The 22,737-nt window shown below is 38.3% G+C and overlaps 1 protein-coding gene across 1 annotated transcript; it reads right to left on the reverse strand.

Moving 5' to 3' along the window:
- Window positions 1-5,423: 5,423 nt before the first annotated feature.
- Window positions 5,424-22,070, reverse strand: LOC141363488 (ETS domain-containing protein Elk-4-like). The gene is made up of 6 exons (XM_073866098.1): window positions 21,235-22,070; window positions 17,790-18,070; window positions 13,808-14,464; window positions 13,543-13,722; window positions 11,161-11,277; window positions 5,424-6,443 (listed from the first exon to the last, which is right to left on the reverse strand). The coding sequence occupies exons 2-6, from the start codon at window positions 17,994-17,996 to the stop codon at window positions 6,342-6,344; spliced, it is 1,263 nt and encodes a 420-aa protein (XP_073722199.1). The 5' UTR covers window positions 17,997-18,070; window positions 21,235-22,070; the 3' UTR covers window positions 5,424-6,341.
- Between the last annotated feature and the right edge of the window lie 667 nt (window positions 22,071-22,737).

Raw genomic sequence — 22,737 nt, forward strand, 5'->3', positions numbered from 1 at the left:
TGTTAGCATGGGTGTAAAATAACTAAGTAAACATTTCTACTGGATTTCACACAATACCATAACACAATAAAGGCCCTTTAACGTGACTCAAACATTACCACACTTATTTATGGTTAAAACCTGTGCACCATACTGACCTCATGATCGGCCAATAAATACAAGACAATCTAGTCAGCAAAAAACAAAACTATGATCTAGTTATCGATAATGTCAAAAGAATATCATGACGATCAAAAAATATTTCATACAGTTCAAAAGTTTAGGGTCACTTATTTTAGTAAACTTGTCAAAACTATAATGTAACTTTGGGAATCATGTTGTGACTGAAGTAAATTTAAAATAAATCCAAACAATCCTATATTTTAGCATCTTTGGTGTAGTCGCCTTTTTAAAGATTTGTAGGTGATCCTATTCTTCAAAATAAGATCCCATCTCTTATCCTAGGCTCTAATTGGCTGCTTTTGCTTTATTATTTAGTCCGAAGTAATTTGTTTAAAACCCTAATTTTTAAATAAAACATGTTTTCTAATGAAAGAAATTCATGTTTATTTTTGGTAAGGCTGCACGATATTTCGGACATGATAGTTATCGTGATAACAGTATATGCAATATCCATATCACAGAGAGTTGCGATAACTAAACATTTATTTCACGTGTCTATAATTTGTGTGTTGCATGCGTAGATTGTCCAAATTAGACCGATCAGAAAAGTCCTTACTAAATACCTGCCAAGTAGGTCTTATGCTCTGTACACACCAAACGCGGGGCATCGCATTACTCGCTCTAGATTACTCGCGGGATTTAACTTCGTGTCAAGCAAATTTTTCGCTCGAGTTGAATATTTTCAACTTGGGCAAAAACACGTTTGATGCGAATAGCGTGTGTTTTCGCGGCAAATAAACCGCCTATATCGCGTCATTCGCATTGCCCCATGCGAGGATGTTTCTTTGCATTGCCTTTGTATGTAATCTAGTTGTGCAAATCGTTGAACTCACTTTTGGTGTGAACCCAAAATTATACTGTAATGCTACGTACGCACCAAACGCGGGGCATCGCGTTACTTCCTCTAGATTACTCGCGGGATTTAACTTTGTGTCATGCGAATTTTGCGCTCGAGTTGAATATTTTCAACTTGGGTGTAGACGCGTTTTGAGGTGAATAGCGCATGTTTTTGAGGCAAAAGCGCCACCCATATCGTGTCATTCGCATCGCCCCACGCGAGGACACATCTGATCGCGTCTTTGCATTGACTTTGTATGTAATCTACTCGCGCAAATCGCTGAACTCGCGTTTTGTGTGAACCCACAGTTATACTGTAATGCTACGTACGCACCAAACGCGGGGCATCGCGTTACTTCCTCTAGATTACTCGCTGGATTTAACTTCGTGTCATGCGAATTTTGCGCTCGAGTTGAATATTTTCAACTTGGCCGTAGACGCGTTTGAGGGGAATAGCGCATGTTTTCGTGGCAAACGCGCTGGCCATATTGCGTCATTCGCATCGCCCCGCGCGAGGACGCGTCTGATTGCGTCTTTGCATCAACTTTGTATGTAATTTACTCGCGCAAATCACTGAACTCGCGTTTTGTGTGAACCCACAGTTATACTGTAATGCTACGTATGCACCAAACACGGGGCATCGCGTTACTTGCTCTAGATTACTCGTGGGATTTAACTTTGTGTCATGCGAATTTTTCGCTCGAGTTGAATATTTTCAACTTGGCAAAGATGCGTTTGAGGCAAATAGCACGTGTTTTCGCGGCAAATGAACCGCTCATATCGCGTCATTCGCATTGCCCCATGCGAGGACGTTTCTTTGCATTGCCTTTGTATGTAATCTAGTTGTGCAAATCGTTGAACTCACTTTTGGTGGGAACCCACAGTTATACTGTAATGCTACGTACACACCAAACACAGGGCATTGCGTTACTTGTTCTAGATTACTCACGGGATTTAACTTTGTGTCATTTGAATTTTGCACTCGAGTTATATATTTTCAACTGGGGCGTAGACGCGTTTAAGGCGAATAGCGAATGTTTTCGTGGCAAACGCGCCACCCATATCGTGTCATTCGCATCGCCCCACGCGAGGACACATCTGATCGCGTCTTTGCATTGACTTTGTATGTAATCTACTCGCGCAAATCGCTGAACTCGCGTTTTGTGTGAACCCACAGTTATACTGTAATGCTACGTATGCACCAAACACAGGGCATCGCGTTACTTCCTCTAGATTACTCGCTGGATTTAACTTCGTGTCATGCGAATTTTGCGCTCGAGTTGAATATTTTCAACTTGGCCGTAGACGCGTTTGAGGGGAATAGCGCATGTTTTCGTGGCAAACGCGCTGGCCATATTGCGTCATTCGCATCACCCCGCGCGAGGACGCGTCTGATTGCGTCTTTGCATCAACGTTGTATGTAATTTACTCGCGCAAATCGCTGAACTCGCGTTTTGTGTGAACCCACAGTTATACTGTAATGCTACGTATGCACCAAACACGGGGCATCGCGTTACTTGCTCTAGATTACTCGTGGGATTTAACTTTGTGTCATGCGAATTTTTCGCTCGAGTTGAATATTTTCAACTTGGCAAAGATGCGTTTGAGGCAAATAGCACGTGTTTTCGCGGCAAATGAACCGCTCATATCGCGTCATTCGCATTGCCCCATGCGAGGACGTTTCTTTGCATTGCCTTTGTATGTAATCTAGTTGTGCAAATCGTTGAACTCACTTTTGGTGGGAACCCACAGTTATACTGTAATGCTACGTACACACCAAACACAGGGCATTGCGTTACTTGTTCTAGATTACTCACGGGATTTAACTTTGTGTCATGTGAATTTTGCACTCGAGTTGAATATTTTCAACTTGGGTGTAGACGCGTTTTGAGGTGAATAGCGCATGTTTTTGAGGCAAAAGCGCCACCCATATCGTGTCATTCGCATCGCCCCACGCGAGGACACGTCTGATCGCGTCTTTGCATTGACTTTGTATGTAATCTACTCGCGCAAATCGCTGAACTCGCGTTTTGTGTGAACCCACAGTTATACTGTAATGCTACGTATGCACCAAACACGGGGCATCGCGTTACTTGCTGTAGATTACTCGTGGGATTTAACTTTGTGTCATGTGAATTTTGCGCTCGAGTTGAATATTTTCAACTTGGGCGTAGACGCGTTTGAGGCGAATAGTGCATGTTTTCGTGGCAAACGCGCCGCCCATATTGCGTCATTCGCATCGCCCCGCGCGAGGACGCGTCTGATTGCGTCTTTGCATCGACTTTGTATGTAATCTACTTGCGCAAATCGCTGAACTTGTGTTTTGTGTGAACCCACAGTTATTCTGTAATGCTACGTACACACCAAACGTGGGGCATCGCGTTACTTGCTCTAGATTACTCGCGGGATTTAACTTCATGTCATGCGAATTTTTCGCTCGAGTTGAATATTTTCAACTTGGCAAAGATGCGTTTGAGGCAAATAGCACGTGTTTTCGCGGCAAATGAACCGCTCATATCGCGTCATTCGCATTGCCCCATGCGAGGACGTTTCTTTGCATTGCCTTTGTATGTAATCTAGTCGTGTAAATCGTTGAACTCGCTTTTGGTGTGAACCCAAAATTATACTGTAATGCTACGTATGCACCAAACACGGGGCATCGCGTTACTTGCTGTAGATTACTCGTGGGATTTAACTTTGTGTCATTTGAATTTTGCGCTCGAGTTGAATATTTTCAACTTGGGCGTAGACGCGTTTGAGGCGAATAGTGCATGTTTTCGTGGCAAACGCACCGCCCATATCGTGTCATTCACATTGCCCCTGCAAGGGTGCGTCTGATCGCGTCTCTGCCTTGACTTTGTATGTTATCTACTCGCGCAAATCGCTGAACTCGTGTTTGATGTGTATGCCCCATTATGCTGTGTTACACCAGCCGCGGTAGAGGCGTCAAGCGCGAGTGATTTCAATGTTAAGTCAATGTGAAGACGCGTTGACGCGCGTCTGAAGGTCTCGTGGCGCGATTCTGCCTTGTTCGCCGAATGGCGCAAATTGAGCATTGTGGCGGCAAATGAACAAGTTGAATATTTTTAACTTTGGCGGAAAAACACGCCGCTTTAACCAATGAGGAACTTGCTCTAGTAGTGACGTGATTACAGAAAGCGAGCAGAGTCACAGAAGGCCCTCCCATGACTTGAATTTCATGTGCGAATGAAGCAAGTTACACTCAAACCGTTCAAGCGGCAAACTAGGCGCGGTAGATGACGCCTAAAACGCGGCTGGTGTGAACCCACGGTTATACTATTGGCTAGACCACAGGTGCAAAGGTGAACCTCAATTAGGTTTAATTACATCAGAAGAATATGTATTAACTGTTAATGTCAGTATGATAATGACATATCTAAATTTTTTTTTTTTTTAAATAGCTAATAAAAATAGCATTTCTCTGGGGAAATTATATATTGCATGAAATACTGTTATCGCAACACTCAACAGCAAAACAGCATATTGCATATTTTCTCAATATCGTGCAGCCCTGATATTTGGTCTACAAAGACAATTTTAAACAATTACATGATGCTTTTTTGACTGATTAGAGTCATGAATGTAAAAACCTTTGCGTGAGTCATGTCAAAGGGACTTTAGGAAGTTGGGTCTAAAAATTCTGCACACTTGCAGGTAATCATACCTGAGACCTGTATATGAGATGCTGAATAGTTGATGAATAGTTTTTTTATACTGTATATATTTATACAAACATTTTCCTTTTTTGTTCTCATTGCACTTTATATGGTCCTACAAAGACTAACAAAACTCGTTTTTGTTTCTAGTCCTAATGTTAAAAGCACATTAGCTGCAAACAAGAGGCATTTATTATACCCCATTCCAGTTTTGCATCTAAAGTTCATGGGTTTAAAATCATGGCTTGTTGAGCAAAGACTCTCAGAGGTAGGGTTTATATTGTGCAACATTTGGGTATTGATTCTCTATATTAGTTTACGTAAAATTGTCTAACACTCCACAAAAGAACAAATCGATAGATCAGATGAGGATTGCAAGTAGTGCCCATAAAATTTGGAGACATTTTGCAATCTATGCCGAATTCAATCCCCCCGCAGAATCTGATCCTCTCTGGATCCTAAAGTGATGAAATAACTTGGCTATGCTCACACTAAAATACTAGTTTACTATTGAATTATGTGCAGTAAACCTTTCTTTAAAAAATTGTAGAGGACCCACACATTTCAAAAGTTGTACATCAGAATGATTTAAAGCATCAGGCCGGGGTTCAGTGACACAGCGCCCAGTTCCCATTCACATCCAACCGATCTCCACCAGCGCCTAATGGAGGGATGTGGCCAAACAGTTTTAAACACTGAGCTGGTAGCGATCCATTCAGTCTGAGCTTTGTACGGTCCATTAGTCTAATGGTGACAGTAAAGCAACATTTCAGGGTTTCTCACAAAAATGACATCTTTTCCAATGGCTTCCATTCTTTTAGGAAAAGGAAATGGCTTGTGTAAAAAGATGTGCATGTGCATTATTAGCATCATTTCAGCTCAGTATCTGGCAGTGTTCTGGTAATGGTAGCATGGCTTTGGGGCGTGTTCGTCAAACAGGCATTCACCAGGTATTTGGCTTTTGAAAATGTGTCACGATCCAAGCACCAGAAAAGTTTGAGCCTCAACCTGTTAAACTAGGTATATTTTCCCAAGGTTTGTCTCTAAACGGTGAAATCATTTCCTATCACCACATCTCTGCATTTTAATCTGAGATGAGCATTTTATTATTAAGTGCAGCATGTTGAAGTTACAAGATAACGACCATTATCAAAATCACAAGGCAAAAAGGGGCGGCTTGGCTTGGGTTAGCATGGCAGGTTTGTTTGAGACCTTTCCCAAACTAAAGGCAGACGTGGGGTAAGGTGAACTTGTGATGATACGTACAAAACAATTCTTCTTTATCCATCTCATAACTGCGCTCTCTTTGTACAACAGCGATGCTCCACGAGAAACAAAGCAATAGCAAATTCAATCATACGCCTCAATCATGGTCCACTTACGGTAAAAACAAATACACGAGGAACACGCTTAGGAACAGATGTATCCATTGAGACATCATTATAATTATTTCAGAGCCAATCACTGAAGGCCAGCACATGTGAAAAGAGAAATGCGAGAATTACATTGCAATGGCTTCAGCACACGAGAGAAAAGTATCATGATGGTTCAAGAGTCAAGTAGACACTCCCGACGCTTAAAGGATCGGATTCGAACAGGAATAAGGTTAATCTGGATTTATCAATCAAGAATACGAGGCAATGATGAAGAGCGATGTCTTTCTCTTTATGTCTTCTGTGTGTCTGGTGAGATGGGGCCGGGCGTGTTGGTGCCGTCTAAACTGTGTGCCGGTATGGTGAACTGGCTGGAGCTCAGGACAGAAGGAAACTGAATGAAAAACAAAAGAGACCGATGAGCAAGCATCCTTACTAGCAGATGAAGTTGAACTGTTTGGGTGTTTCTGTAGCTCAGTTAGTGGTGCATTGCATTAGCAACACAAAAGGTCGTGGGTTTGATTCCCAGAGAAGTCGATTTAGATAAAACATCTGCAAAATGTATCGTGTAAATGTAAATGAATTATATTCAGACATCTGAATAATGTATCTGAGGTAGGGTTGCAAAGGGGTGGAAAGTTTCTGGTACATTTCCGGAAAGTTTCCATGGGAATTTGATCTGGGGAATTTTGGAAATTTATTGGGAATTTATGGTAATTATATAAACTATATCATATACAAACATAAAAAAAACATTTTGCAGACATGCAAGCAAGGTAATACAGATTTTAAAGGGACACTCCACATTTTTTTGAAAATATGCTAATTTTCCAGCTCCACTAGAGTTAAACGTTTGAATCTTACCGTTTTGGAATCCATTCAGCTGATCTCCGGGTCTGGCGCTAGCACTTTTAGCACAATCCATTGAATCTGATTAGACCATTAGCATCGCGCAAAAAAAAATCTGCACTGCCTGAAAATAGTCTCCTGCTATTGAAAGTAACCAAGGGGACTATTTTCGGGCGTAATATCACTACGCCTGCTGCAGCCATGTTACATCAGCAAAGTCCTTGATTATTACGCCAGAATGAGAGTATAGTTCCTAGTCATATCGTCCTAGGAAATCGCAACTTTTAATTTTCTGCCGGTCTTAGTACACGATGTAACTACAGAAGAGTCAAGTTTAACCTCTCGACGCGCACTAGTTCGTGCACAGAAAAACGTCAGTTTTTTTAATGCAGCTAACACTATATATATAGCCTACTGTGTACAAACAAACAATAATAATAACATTGCTATACATCATTTAAAAGGTCTAAGGGTTTAGCATCAGTGTTTTGAGATACAATTGCTCTAGCATCATAAATATAGTATTTTGTTACAGAAGTCCAGATGACAACATGCATAAAATAAGCTGACTCCTTACCTTTGTGCTGGTATAAGGAACGCGAATCGAATCCAGTCTGTTTCAGATGTGTGAATAACCCATAAAAACTCTCCAACAAAGCACATCCAATGACCATTTTTGTCCACAAATGCGTATAATCCGTGAAATATTGATATATTGTCCATTGTTTACATCAGATTTCACATGCACGTCTTGTAATAGATTATAATATACAATCTGATGACTATTTACATCGTAACACTTGTATATGAGATTACGCTCGCGTTTAAAACCAGCGGTCAAACTTGTTTGTAAAAGTAGGCGGGAGTATAATACATAATATCCAAACAGCGCTGTCAAATATCGTGACGTCATCTGACTCACGCGTTCCTCCAATGACTTCATGGAAAATATTGATAGACAGAACGTGTAGCCAATTAGATAACGAATTCAACGATCTTTGTGTGAAGCTTTATTTCCTGGTGTGGATACGGCATTTTATACGCTTATATAAGGATAAACAATAAAAAGAACGAACATGTATGCATGTAAACAAAAGACTTTTATTTTGTGGCTGACTGGCACTTAGAAAAGGCACAAGTCTTAAAAAAACTCTTGCAAGAACCTCATTTTTGGGTCTATTGACTTCAAACGTGAAACATAACTTCTTTAGACTTGTGGCTTTGGCATCATTGCATTTCTAGGTTTCACACATATATTTATCATTAAGATTTTTAGTGTTAAAAAAGATTTATTACAATGTACTTCAGCCTCTCTAACTTTTTTAATTGTTATCTTAAAATTATTTTGATACCACAGTTATGCTTATACTCTAAATGGTTTAGTAAAAACAGCCATTTAAGTGAAAGTAGGTATTTTCATGGTTTGGGGCCAGAATGGGGGTGCTTTTCAAGAGGTTAAAATAGGAAAAATATTGAAACTCTTTGGTTATTTTTAGCACAATGCTAATGGTCTAATCAGATTCAATGGAATGTGCTAAGCTATGCTAAAAGTGCTAGCGCCAGACCCAGAGATCAGCTGAATGAATTCCAAAACAGTAAGAATCAAATGTTTAACTCTAGGGGAGCTGGAAAATGAGCATATTATCAAAAAAAGTGGAATGCCCCTTTAAAAATAACATGACTGATTTAATAATAGTAGAACTTTAATTGATTAATTTATTGAGTAACACAAAAGCATAATAAACATTATTATAGTTATTATAATACTGCTAGCCTACATTTAGGTATCTGATTTACTGGCTAGCTAGCTACTACAGTACTGTGCAAAAGTCTTATGCTGTGTTTACACCAGCCGCGGTAGAGGCGGCAAAACCGCGTTATTCGCACGTAGTTGGACGCTTGAACATTTGAGTTTACTCGCTTCATTCGACGTGAAATTCTAGTCATTCAAGACATTCACGCAGAAATTTGCGTCATGTGAGGGGCTTCTGCGATTCTGCTGAGACTCCGTTGGCTTCCTGTAATCATGTCACTACTACAGCAAGGTCCTGATTGGTTAACGCAGCGCGGAAATCCGCCAAAGTTCCGATTTTTTCCGCGGCAACGCTCAATTCGCGCGGAATGCACTGTGCGTTTCGCACCATTCGCGCCGCGCCTACCGCACCGCAGGATGCCTAATAACGTCTTTGCATTGACTTAACATGTAAATCACCCGTGCTTGCCGCCTCTACCGTGATTGGTGTAAATGCAGCATAACATAATTAGATTTGTTGTAGTGATCATATATAATTGTTTCTCAGTCTCTTTAATAAAATACATCCAGAAAATACAGGAAATATGTATGTATCTTGTATTAAAAACAATAAAATGTAAACTGATGTGTCAAGTTTTTATGGTATACTCCCCTTTCACTTGAAGCAATAGCAGGAAACTGCAGGATCTCTTAAACCTAAATGAGATTAAATCCTAATTTCTAATTTTAGAGAAATTAGTCTTTTTACTTCATTCTGCTCAAAAACGCTCAAGATGTGTTTAGTGCCAAGAGAGGTCACACTAAACACAGACGATGCCTAAATAAGACATTCAGTTCTCAAAATATTTTTTTTTTTTTTTTTGAACATATGTCCTGTATTTTCTGTTTGTATCTTAATAAAATAGAATGAAAAATAAATATGGATGGACATTAACGGTCTGGTGGTGGTGGCCTAGAAGGTGTCGCACACCGCATGAAAAGCGCCGCGTTGCACCATGAATCTAAAAACAGAACACATTATTTTCTACGAATGTACACACACCGGTGGCGCCTGTCTGCTGTGACCGTGGGTTTACACCAGCCACGTTTGAGCCTTCAAAATCACGTCTACCGCGCCTAGTTTGCCGCCTTAACAGTTTGAGTGTACTTGCTTCATTCGCACGTGAAAGCCGTGCGTAACATTCTAGTCATTGAGACATTCACGCGGAAATTCGCGTCATGGGAGGGGCTTCTGTGACTCTGCTCGCTTTCTGTAATCACGTTACTACTAAAGCAAGCTGCTAAATTGGTTAACGCGGTGCGTTTATCCGCCAAAGTTCACATTTTTCAACTCGCGCGTTTGCCGTGGCAACGCTCAATTCGCGTCATTCGCGCAAACTAGGCATGCGAATGAGGCGGAATCGCGCCTACCGCGCCGTGCTAAACGCCTCATTCGCGCCGTGAGACCTCCAGACGCGCGTCAATGCGTCTTCACGTTGACTTTGTAATCACTCGCGCTTGAAGCCTCTACCGCGGCTGGTGTCAACCCAGCATGACTCTGGACACTTCTCAATTTCCTGTCAACACTGGCTGCTTACTTATATTAAGCATTTTTAGTAGATGCTATCTAACTAAGTTCACACTATTTAATATGTACTTCCAGTGTACAATACCTCCGAGTTGTCTTGGACGCGACGCGGCGGTTCTCATCCGGTGTGCGACCCCCTTTAGACTTTTGCACAGTACTGTATATAAACACATTTTGGTATTTGCTAGTTAAAATGTTAATATGCACATTGCAGCAAGTGTGGCTTGTGTGGTAGTCAAGGCCTGGAAAATGGAGGGGAGTCCATTAAGTGATATATGCCAGATTTTTTTTTTTCAGAGGAATGTGAATGTGTGTTTCTTAATGATCTCACCTAAATGTTTTCTCAATCAGTGTATTTGTCTTTACAATGGTATAATGTTGTTGCACAGTATTTCAAACAGTTTTAAACACATGTATGTAATTTACATGAAATGAATACATGCACAGATGTGCATTTTGATATTATTTTGTGTGCATGATTCAAGAAATGATCTGTGCATGTTATGTAAGAATGCAAATACATTCAGGGGGTGTGGCCTCAATGCTCCTTTAGTAAGCAGTGTGCTATGTGCATGTTACTAATGAATGTGCAATGTAGAAATTCAACTGTAACTACATTAAATCTTGATGTTTTAAAGTTATGCTGCAAGATTTTTTTTAACTACATTTAAGTTCCCTGTAATAAGGAGTTCCCAGTTTATTCCCATTAATTTGAGTTAATTCCCATGAAAAGTTTTCAGCCTTGAAAATTCCCAGAATTTTGCAACCCTAGTCTGAGGGCAGTTTCTCAATGTTGCTGACCAACATCTTTTTGGTGTCAACAATGCATGAAAATGTCCTGCAGCAGAGCGGGAATTAAATTCAGCTCCGAATCAAGCAATCAAAAATGTGCAGAATGTTGTTTAAACAATTTTCTTATCAAATGAAATCATACCGACTCACCTGAAACAGAGTATGTGCGCCCTGTCTCCGAGCAGGGCTCAAGGGCGCGACCGGACTGAGCGTGCTCCAGAAATGGATATTTGATAGAAGTGGACTAGGGGTGAGCACGAAGGGTGTCTGAAACAAACGAGAAAATTAATTTCTCTCCAGTGTGCATTTATTAAAGCGGCTTTCCACTTCCTTGTAAGATATACGTAACCTCCATATATAAATGTTTAATTAAAAGCATCTTAATGAGACTCGATAAGAATCAATCACAGTGCACGCGTTATGTATTTTATGAGAAACTATGAATAATAGATTTAAATTAAAGTGTATTTCATCTTTCATCTAGCTCAAAGACAGCAGGAGTTGATCCTAAGGGACAGGCTATATGAGCGAGGTGATCCATCAAAGATGCATCTAGCGAAGATCACATTCATTTTATAACCAATGAACACCCCAGTATCAGCTCGAAGTATCAGAGTTTCGCTGGTTTAACTGGTGCATTACTGCCCTCTTGTGCCTAAAACTAATCAAACAACCACAACGAAATCAACTTGTCATGACTGTTTTAGTAGAGGATAAACACACTTTTTATAACCTTAGGGATAAAATGACCAAATACAATCACCACTATTTTGTTTTGCCTTAAAATCTCTTCTTTGAATTTAAGTCTATAGGATTTTACCACCTGCTGTGTGAAAATCTTGAATGTCTTTGCTTAGAAAAAGTAATAGGACACCCTCAGTTAAAAAACCTGCAGAACTTGATGTATCATCTATGCTAAAGATACAGGACTTTTATTATTAAGCACGAGTTTGTGGATATTGAACCCTTAAAGGCGCAATGTCTTTAGAAGTTTATTATTTAGTCACTTTATTTTCTTGCTTTTGTGTTTTAGTTCATGTAGCTGTTTGTATTATCAACAATATTCATCAATATTGTAATATCAATATACATTTCCATACATTCTGTGCCATGAATTGTAATACATTAAGTCTCCGTCGGACAGAGATCAGATATACCCATCATCGAGTTTGGGACTACATAAAGACGAATAAATTCAGAAAGCAAACTATATAAACAACTTTTTTCTTGGTAAAGCATCTAATTTGCCTAAACTTCAGAATTTTAGCCTGAATTTATCCCAGTTTTCCACTCCTGAGAATCTGTCTCAAATGACATACTATGCACTATGAACTTTCCATACAGCAAAAATATTTTTTTAAAATGTATACTAAATACATTTTTTAGAAGTAAAGGTTATATAAATATATTTTTAATTAAAAAAATGAAGAGTTTTGATTTTTACTAGTGATGCACCGATGTATCGGCCGCCGATATTTATCGGCCGATTTTTGATGAATTGTAATTAATTGTTTATTAATTAACTGCATAAAGAAATCCATTATATGTAAAAAAATGAGTTAATGTTGTTAATAAAATAAATGCTGAATAGCAAAAACCACCTTTAAATGTTGTCATGCTGTCTTATTATATTTGTTTTAGCTTAATTTGTGCCTCTCTTATTATGTTGGTCAGTTGAATGTTAATTAGATTCAATCCATGTTCAGTAAAAATTATTTGATGCAGAAATAAACTAGCTAATAGACCAACTGTATAGTATTGTATACAAGTGTTTAATATCGGTATCGGCGAGAAGTTGTCTGTTTAAATCGGCATCGGCCCAAACAAATCCTATCGGTGCACCCCTAATTTTTACAATATGTAATCGGACCAAATTATAGCCACAAGGCTAATTTATATCTGTTGTCCCTGGGCAGCAGTTGATGTTATAAGTCAAAAAATAAAAAGTAAAAAAAAAACAATAATAATAGCAATACAATTAAACTAAATAATTCATAAAATAAAAAATAAAAGAAACAATCTCAAATAAACACAGAGACAAGAATCAATGACTAGAAATGTTCACAATGCTGGTTTGCTTTCAACCATTTCTTAAGGCCTAATTTAAAGGTGGTGAGTGTAGCGCTTTGTCTAATACTAACAGGGATGCTATTCCACAACCCTGATGTTTTCACCGAGAAAGCGGTTTGGCCAAAGGTGGAATGCCTAAACACACTCATTCATTTCCACTGTTTTTCTGCCACCACATGTGCGCGTGACGTAACTGTGACATCGACTCGCAAAAGGTCTATGGGTCGGTAGACAGCAGAGATGGAGAAACGGCCTGTCAACATGAATAATGCATCCTTAAAACCTATAAAAAAGCTGCGGATAAACGTCTTGGTTTTTAAACACAGCCTGCATCTGCCATGAGATAGAAAATGAGACACAACATTGGGTTTGACAGGAAACTACTGACAGTCACCAGCCCTAACAAACCGAAGGAAATTAACTATAGTGTCGTGCATGTGTGATTGCCGAGGTCGAGCTTACCTGCAGGAAAGCTGGTGTGAGAGAGGCTGTAGGGAGGGAGGGGCTTAGATTGAGAGGACTGAGGAGGTCAGAACTGGTCACAACCAGCGTGGGCATCAACTCCAGGCCTTTGGGTTTTTTAGACTTTCCGCTGTTACTCTGAGATGGAGACTGAGACGTCTCGAAGGTCAGTATCGTGTCCTTGGAAAATGAAGAGACATAGATATGTTAAATTTTAAACAAGCGAACAACATGCTTACAAAATATTATTCTTCACTGGCGTTACCTGTAGGTGAATCTCTGATGGCTGGGAGGAGACGGACTCTTTCTCGCTGTCAATCACCAGATCCTGGGAATCAGTCATCGGAGAAGATGAGGGGGAATGAGGAGGTGGTGAAGAAGAGATTCCCGACATTGTGGAATTCTCCGCGGAGGGCGCATCCAAGAACCTACACACTACATGAGAGAAAGCCGTGTGTACGGTCTCTGCTTCTGTCCGGGTGGACAGTGGGCCTTTAAGTTCAGCAGTCGTCCTGTTTTGATTATTGGTCCCGTATTTAATGACTGTGGGTGGTTGGGGTGACTCCTGGATCGATCCTTTTTTCTCCACAAGCTTTTCTCCTGGGTTTTCGATTCTGATGGATTTGAAGAGTTGTGTTCCTGACTGCAGCGAGTTCAGCGTGAAGGACGTGTACAAGCCGGAGTGGATATAGTCATTCCGACCGGACGACTTGGATTGACCCGATGCCGCGCCGCCTCGGTCTGGTGCCGCTTTCCCGTCTTTATCCCCGGAGATGTGTGTAGGTCTGTCAAGAAGCGGCAGAGCCCCATCAGAACCTCCATCTGAACCTTCCGTTCTGGTCATAGCATCTCCATTCAATATATCAGGGTAGGACACAAAGCGGTACACAAACTTCTGCCCATTCACTTTTCTGATGATGTTCTGAAGGAAGAAAAAATGATTTTTTTCTGTAGCATAAATGATTGAGCATTGTATTAGTAGCACAAAAGAAATGGTTTTAGTTCCCAGGGAAAACAAATATTATGCTTTGTGAAAAAGTAGGGATGAACAGATAAATCGGCCAATGATGCTTGCTATGCTTCTTAATGAATTACGGTGAAATGCCGCTACATCCAAAAGCCAGAGGGCGCTCTTTTGTGCAGAAACTCAATATGGGCTGCAGAAGAAGAACCATTACACACGCATCTCCAGGAAATGGCTTAAGCATATTTTATATTGCTGTTTTTCAAACCTTTTCAGGTATTTTCATTATAATAAAGAATATGTATAATGATAATGTTTGACAAGTGTTGCTTTTTCAAATGCATGTTATAGAGAAGCATGTTATAAAAGACTTAACTCACAGTGATTTCAGATTGATAAGGACTTGATAATTAATAGCCGTAGTACATAAAAAATAGCTGTGCACGTCCCTATATCAAAGCATCTTAACATAATAATACATCAATTAAACTCATAAAGCTCATACATAAGACATTCGAATAAACCGTAAACACACAGTATACAAACCTAGCATGTGCAACTCATCTTCTTATTTCGATCAGTTTACGAAAACAAATAACAGCTAAATTAGTACAGCATGAGGATCATGACCATTCATTTTTGGGTAAACTTCAAATATGTTAATAAGTATTAGAGATGCACCGATATATCGGCAGTTTTAATGCACTGCACTTTTAGCCCAAAAGAAATTTCTTTGGCAAAAATATTTATTTAAATATATGCTAAATACATTTTGTAGAAAGTAAAGCTTAAATCTTTTTGAATTAGAAAATATATTTAGTTTTAATCTTTTCAAACCTGTTATGTTAACAGGTTTGTAACATGCAAAGTTTTTCCTCCAGTTTGACGTAAATATAAATGTTTTAAAATATATTTAAATATACAAAAATAAATACATTTTTGTAAACATATTTCAAAATATATTTTTATTTTTGTATAATTTGAAATACATTTAAAATTATATTTAAACCTATATTTTTTGCCCTATTGGAGGATTTCAAAACATAATTTGAAACGATGGTAAAAAGTTAAATTATCTGTATATATCAATAGATGTCATTCTAAGTGCACTGTAAAAAATCTTTTTGCACTTAAAATTTTAAGTTTAATCAACTTGGATTTACAAGTTATTTTAGTTACTGTAATTTTTAAAATAAAGTTGACATAACTAAAGCAAATTTAACTTGATTTATTAAGTTACAGCAATTCACCACTAAATCCTAGTTGATTAAAGAGATTTGAAAAAATGTTTACAGTGTAGTCAAATATCGGTTTCGGCACAGAAATTTGTATCGGTGCATCTTTAACAACTATACATTCAATGTAAGCATTAATTATTGACTATTTCACTCACACACAGGGTTTGATACATTAAAGGAATATTCCATTTTCTTAAAAGAAAAATCCAGATAATTTAATCACCACCATGTCATCCAAAATGTTGATGTCTTCCTTTGTTCAGTCGAGAAATTATGTTTTTTGAGGAAAACATTGCAGGATTTTTCTCATTTTAATGGACTTTAATAGACACCAACACTTAACACTTAACTCAACACGTAACAGTTTTTTCAAAGGAGTTTCAAAGGACTATAAACGATCCCAAACTAAGCATAAGGGACTTATCTAGCGAAACAATTCTCATTTTTGACAAGAAAAATAAAAAATATGGTCTTTTAAACCACAACTTTTCGTCTAGGTCCGGTCCAGCGCGACCTAATGTAAATGCTTTGTGACGTAGAGAGGTCATGTGTTACATACATAAAACGCAAATTTGCGGACCATTTTAAACAATAAACTGACACAAAGACATTAATTAGTATCATTCGACATACAACAATGTAGGAACGGTCCTCTTTCAACACACTTGTAAACACTGGGGCGGAGTTTCGCGTTCGTCCTCTGTGACCTCTTGACGTATTGCACCGGGTCAGCTGGTGCATCACGACCGGATCTAGATGAGAAGTTGTGGTTTAAAAGTGTATATTTTTTATTTTTCTTGTCAAAAATGACAATCGTTTCGCTAGATAAGACCCTTATGCCTCGTTTGGGATCGTTTATAGTCCTTTGAAACTCCGTTGAAAAAAACTGTTAAGTGTTGAGTTAAGTGTTAAGTGTTGGGGTCCATTAAAGTCCATTAAAATGAGAAAAATCCTGCAATTTTTTCCTCAAAAAACATCCACATTTTGGATGGCATGGTGGTGAGTAAATTATCTGGATTTTTCTTTTAAGAAAATTGAATATTCCTTTAAACATTTTGATTATTTAGTGGTAAAAAAAGCTGATGCATGACTCTTTCATACAATACATTTTTAAATATCTACACAAAACAAATTGATAAAAACCCCATCAATGCAGCCCCTAATATTTTTACCAGCCAAATGGTGCGTTCTCTTATCCTCTCTACTTTAACGAAACAAAATAACATGCAATTAAAGAAAATGAATCTGCCTTAAGAAACCAGAAAGAATGTGGAAAAACGATACACCTGCCTCTGGTGCCAAGAAAAAACATAAAAACATCACAAGCTTGCCAAACCTTCAAACATGCGGATATCACTGTAATAAACCTCTCCTGACTTCCCTAATGCCATTAATACAGAAACTCTGAGAGCGACTCTCTTAAAGACTTTGTGACCCTCGTGTTTTAGAAGTAGACCCCTGATTGAAATGTGTGTGTCTACAACACAAAAATACTGTAGGGGTGAGCAGGGCACAAACTAATGCGAGGATAAGTGTAACACGGTTACTTTAGATATTTCTACAGGGCCGAGCAAACTGTGCTTTTGGTCTTTTTCTCTTACTGTCAGAAGATGATCTCCTGTGAATTTGTGAAAGGTTTTGATGTGTTTTTGTTGAACAAAAAGTATTTTGGAGGAAGGAAAGTAAATGGGCCCTATTTTAACGTTCTAAGCGCATAGTCTAAAGCGCACGGTGCACAGTCTAAAAGGGCGTATCCAAATCCACTTTTGCTAATTTAACAATGAGATAATGTGTCTTGTGCGCCTAGCACACAGTCTAAAAGGATCGTTCCTATTCTCGTAATCAGTAATGGGTGTGTTTTGGGCGTAACGTGCAATAAACCAATGAGAGTCTCATCCCCTTTAAAAGCCACTTGCGCTCGCGGCATGCCGATTCCCTTAGTATATACTATATGTAGTATAGTATACAGTATATCCATGTACTCAGCATGCCAGTATGTGTGTATGCTGCCAACCAGGCTAAAAGAACAGAATTTTAGTACACACCTTGTCGTAATAGTAACGCAGAGCCCGGCTGAGCTTGTCGTAGTTCATGCTGGGTTTGTTCTTGCGGGCGCCCCATAATCTGGCCACCTCCTCGGCCTGCAGGAGTTTAAACTCTCCATCTTCATTGGTCCAGCAGATCAGCTTGTCATTACTGGGGTCCAACAGAAGCTGAAGCAGGAACTGCCACAGGGTCACCGAGCTGTCCATGGTCTCCAATGCCGAAAACGCTACTTCACAGCCCGTCCAACATGCGTCATTCTCTGGAAAATTTCTGGCGACAGCTGTAACATAAAATGATCAATATGCATTTAAATAGTGAGATTGCTGTATTTAATATTGGCAAACATTTTTGCGTGCACAAACAATAAAATCTTGTAGATTCAGACCATAAAGCATAAGCAAGGTTTTTTGCAAGATTTAATAATCATTTTTGATGGATGTAAAAGTATACACCACATCCATGAAAATGGTTATTGCTTTCATTAAAGTGAGCGACTTCAAATTAAGACTTGACGGATCAAATAACAAGTGACAATTTGAATTCATAGATGCATGCACACAAATTAAACAGCGAATGTTACTGCCTTCAGAGTAATCCAGGCATTGTGCTGAGTGCAAGCTGACTGTGTATGTAAGCAGCTTAAATTAAAACGAAATCTGCCTTGACTCATCCGATATCCAACTGGGTGTCGCAAAACACGGAGTGAAAACCCACATACAATCTGACTGAACAGAATGCACAAAAATAGAAACACAGAGGCGAGACAAAGCCCTTATTACAGACTGTAGAAGAGAAGGTCTGGGAAATTTAAACTACACATAAAGAGTGAAGATTGAAATCAACTTGGATATCATTCATAACCTCAATTTAAGTTAAAAACAATGTTGCAGGAAGATTACATTTATGCATTTGAATTTATGCATTTGGCAGACCATTTTATCCAAAGTGACTTACAGTGCATTATACAAAGTATACAATTTTTATCAGTTTTATCAGTATGTTCCCTGGTTTCGACCCCATGAACATTTGCGCCGCTAATGGAATGCTATACCACTAAGCTATAAAAGACATAAAGACGGATGTTATAAAACCTGACACCGACTTCATATAACTATCTAGTAGTGATGATAGGCCAATATATTGCAGCCGATATTTTGATTTTTTTATCGACATTGGTGAAAATTTCTCTTACTTAAATTTGATGTTTGTAATAAGGAGACGCTCAGTGTCACTCAATGTAAAGCCAAAGTCTGACAGACAGTAAAATGGCCAATCATTATTTACTTTTTAACACGACGTTATGTTGTGTCACACACTGGTTCAACACATTTATTTAATCAGTGCAGTTAGATATAAGATCCACATTAATTATGTCTTATTATGTAAATTATTTATTATGTAAATATGTTTTAAAGGGGATATTTCACAAGAATTTTTAAGATGTCAAATAAATATTTGGGGTTCCCAGAGTACGTATGTGAAGTTCTAGCTCAAAATACCATATAGATCATTTATTATATCATGGTAAAATTGCCACTTTGTAGGTGTGAGCAAAAAAATGTGCTGTTTTGGGTGTGTCCTCCTTAAGGGCTCGTTATAGTCGTGCGTAGGTCCTACGGCGTATCAGCGACGGCGTTGGTTCCACGTCGGTTTTCATTTATACTTTTGCGTCGTCGTTCGCGTCGGGAGGGGAGGGGTTCTGGTGGACCAATCACAGCGCTTGCGGTCCGCGTAGAACTGACGCGCTGTTAAAAATTTTGCGAGGTGCGCGTCAGGCTACGCAAAGCTACGCACAGGCTACGGATAGCCTACGCCGTAGCTACGGCATAGAACCTACGCACGACTATAAATCGCCCTTTACTCCTTTTAAATGCAAATGAGCTGATCGCTGCACTAAATGGCAGTGCCGTTGTTGAATAGTGCAGATTAAAGAGTGGTATTATTATAATAAAATCCCCTTCTGATATTCGAGTTCTTGGAATGGCAATACCGATAGAAACCGATAGTATTTTTGCCTTGATCGTTGCCGGTTTTTACATCGGCCGATGTCCGATAGTGTAAAAAAATAGCTTTTATCGGCAGATACCGATTATAGGCCGATACATCGGTGCAATTCTAAATATATCACGTCATCTGCTGCTGATTATTGGAATATTAATAGCAATATAAAGCATGTTTTCATTTACTATCTATAAAAGCTCATATTTGAAACTCCACATACAGCTAATGTATGTTATAATGTTATTAGCATTTTATTCACATTCAGTTCAGTATTTGAGTATGTTGTATGATATAATTTTTAAAACTACTCTCTTACTAGATTACTAACACACTTAAACGCTGTTGCATTTATCACCTAAATCATTCATTTGAAGCTTATAAACGGCTTGAACTGTTGGGTTTATAGACAAAATAATTCATGAACTGACCACACTGTCTGTTCAAATACAAAAACATGTTGCATGATGACAGTCTCTGCACACGGTTACTTGATCTAACTTTGTTAATTTACCTCCTCGGTTGGTTAATGAATTATGAAATATTATGGATGTGCCAATATATCGGCCTATAATCGGTATCGGCAGATAAAAGCATTATTTCCACACCATCGGACATATTTTAAACATAATTACATTTTGTATGCTCTGCACTTCTTGGATTTTGTGACATCATCGTTTTAAAAAAGTTAAAGGGATAGTTCACCCAAAAATTAAAAATCTGTCATCATTTTATTATCCTCATCTTCTAAACCTGTTTTTTTTTTTTATGAACACATAAGAAGATATTTTGATAAATGATGGTAAGCACACAGCTGATTGTAACCATTGACTTCCATAGTAGGAAAAACAAATACTATGGAATTAAATGGGTACCGTCAGCTGTGTACTTACCATCATTTATCAAAATACTTCCATAATACAAGGATCTAAATGCTAAAGCGATCCTAAATCCCAGTTTCTAAATTTATAACGCATCTTGTGCATTTACCATATAATGTAAAGACTAAAAATACAAATGTTACTGTATAATTCAACAGCATTCATTATAAGGTTGTTAGAAAAATGAAAATAGTCTTTTTTACCAAGACATCATCTCCTTAAACTGCATGCCCATGTCAAACTCACAGAAAATACAACATGGATTTTTAAAGTTGAATTATAATGTAAACATTATAAACATGCATTACAAACAACACTTTAATTTAGGTGTAAGCACATACATTCAATCACATTTAATAGTGCAGACGGGTCAAAGTACATTATGTGCCATTCATGTCGTCTCACAAATTCTTCTGAAATACTCAGAATGAATACATAACACAATTATTAATTCACAATAAATACAAATATAAATACACAAATAAGTCAGAAATATTAAACTATAGCAACCTGTTAGATCTTCAGTTTAGCTCATTAGCATTGAGTTCATGTCTATCAAACTCACCCGAGAGTTTTCGGTCCTGTGCAGTCTCTCCTCAAGTAATTTACACGTAATTAAAATACAAAAATACAATAAAATAAAAAAATCTTCGTTTCCTTTATGTTTACATCGTGCACAGATAGCGGGTGGGCAGCTAGCCTAGCGCGTTAGCATGCTAGCTATAAAAGTCTTCGCTAAGTTCAGATAACACAAGATCATGTAAAAATTGTGTATTTAAAGCGGTTTTCTGTTGTATTTACAGCGAAATCGACGAAATTCTGAGAGAAAGAGAAAAGACGACAGGCTAAAGTAAACGCATCATATCGTGTACTCTTATTGTGCTGCAACCACAAAACAAAACAGGAAGCAACATGAATCAAAGAGGCGCGCAACACAAGAGCACACTAACTTACGTTATAACTCAAACAATACAGACTCACAAGTTTATAAATGTGTTATATATTATATGGCTGTTAAAGACTTGATATCCTCCTGATAAAAAGTTATGAGATTGCAGCAGAGCCGGGTGCGTACAACTAAAGAGATTACATTCATCTCATGATAGACAATTTCGTACAACAAACAAAACACGACACAATATTATACAACGCAAATAATTATGTAATTGTGTTTCTTAATATGCGTGCAATATTTACATACATAATTGCATATGTACAATGGCATGCATCCAAACAAATAATTGCATAGAGATCTTTTGTCTTTTAATATGCTTCTTGTTAAATCCTATAAAATAGTGATTGTAAAAATGTTATCAGAAATGTTATGTAGCATATATTGGTTACTGTAGTTAACTCAGATTTTTAAACTACTGTATCCTTAATACTGAAAAATCCAGCTTAGACCAGCATGAGCTGGTATCTGGTTTTAGCTGGTCCTCCCAGTCTGTAAAAGCTGGTCTTCCAGCCTGACCAGCTAAGTCCAGCTTAAAAAGTGCCAAAAACACATCTAGACCAGCGTGCTACACCAGCAAAACCAGCTAATACCAAGCTTGGAGATCAGCTAAACCCAGCTCACCAGTTTATGCTGGTTTTTGTGTTTTTTTCAGTGGGGTGTATGCGTTTGATTCTCACTAAAACACAGCACTTATTACAGATGAGATAAACCTGGGCTAGAGGTACATTTTATGCTAAAACACTGATTTAGTTAGTACCCAAATTTACTTTCAGTAACCATTAACACTTATGCATTCGCCAAACAGTTTCCCAGACAGGGCTTATTTTAGTCTCAGATTAAAATGTATGTTTGACCTACTTTAATAATAAAAAAAAACTTGCACTGACATATATTAGTGCCATTGTTTTGTCTCAAGATGCACACCAGTGTTGATTTTTGTAAGGTTTGTTTGTAAAAACTACTTAAATGTCCTAACTAAGGCTTAATCTAAACCCTGTCTTGGAAACCGCCCCTAAAAAAAAATAGATTGTAAAGTTTGTAGGCAAAACTGAAAAAAAGACATCACGTGGACTTTAGTTTGACTTATTTTAGCGATAGATAGACATACCCACC

The sequence above is a fragment of the Misgurnus anguillicaudatus genome, unplaced genomic scaffold (genome assembly GCF_027580225.2).
Source record: "Misgurnus anguillicaudatus unplaced genomic scaffold, ASM2758022v2 HiC_scaffold_35, whole genome shotgun sequence".
Classification (NCBI taxonomy): domain Eukaryota; kingdom Metazoa; phylum Chordata; class Actinopteri; order Cypriniformes; family Cobitidae; genus Misgurnus; species Misgurnus anguillicaudatus.

Bases quoted from the DNA above. Each gene is read 5' to 3' on its own strand.
- LOC141363488 (XM_073866098.1), bottom strand. From the start codon at position 17,996: ATGGACAGCTCGGTGACCCTGTGGCAGTTCCTGCTTCAGCTTCTGTTG. The intron at 11,278-13,542 runs GTAAGCTCGACC...CGTTTGTTTCAG, and splicing joins TCACACCAGCTTTCCTGCAG to ACACCCTTCGTGCTCACCCC. The intron at 6,444-11,160 runs GTGAGTCGGTAT...TTTTTCATTCAG, and splicing joins GCGCACATACTCTGTTTCAG to TTTCCTTCTGTCCTGAGCTC.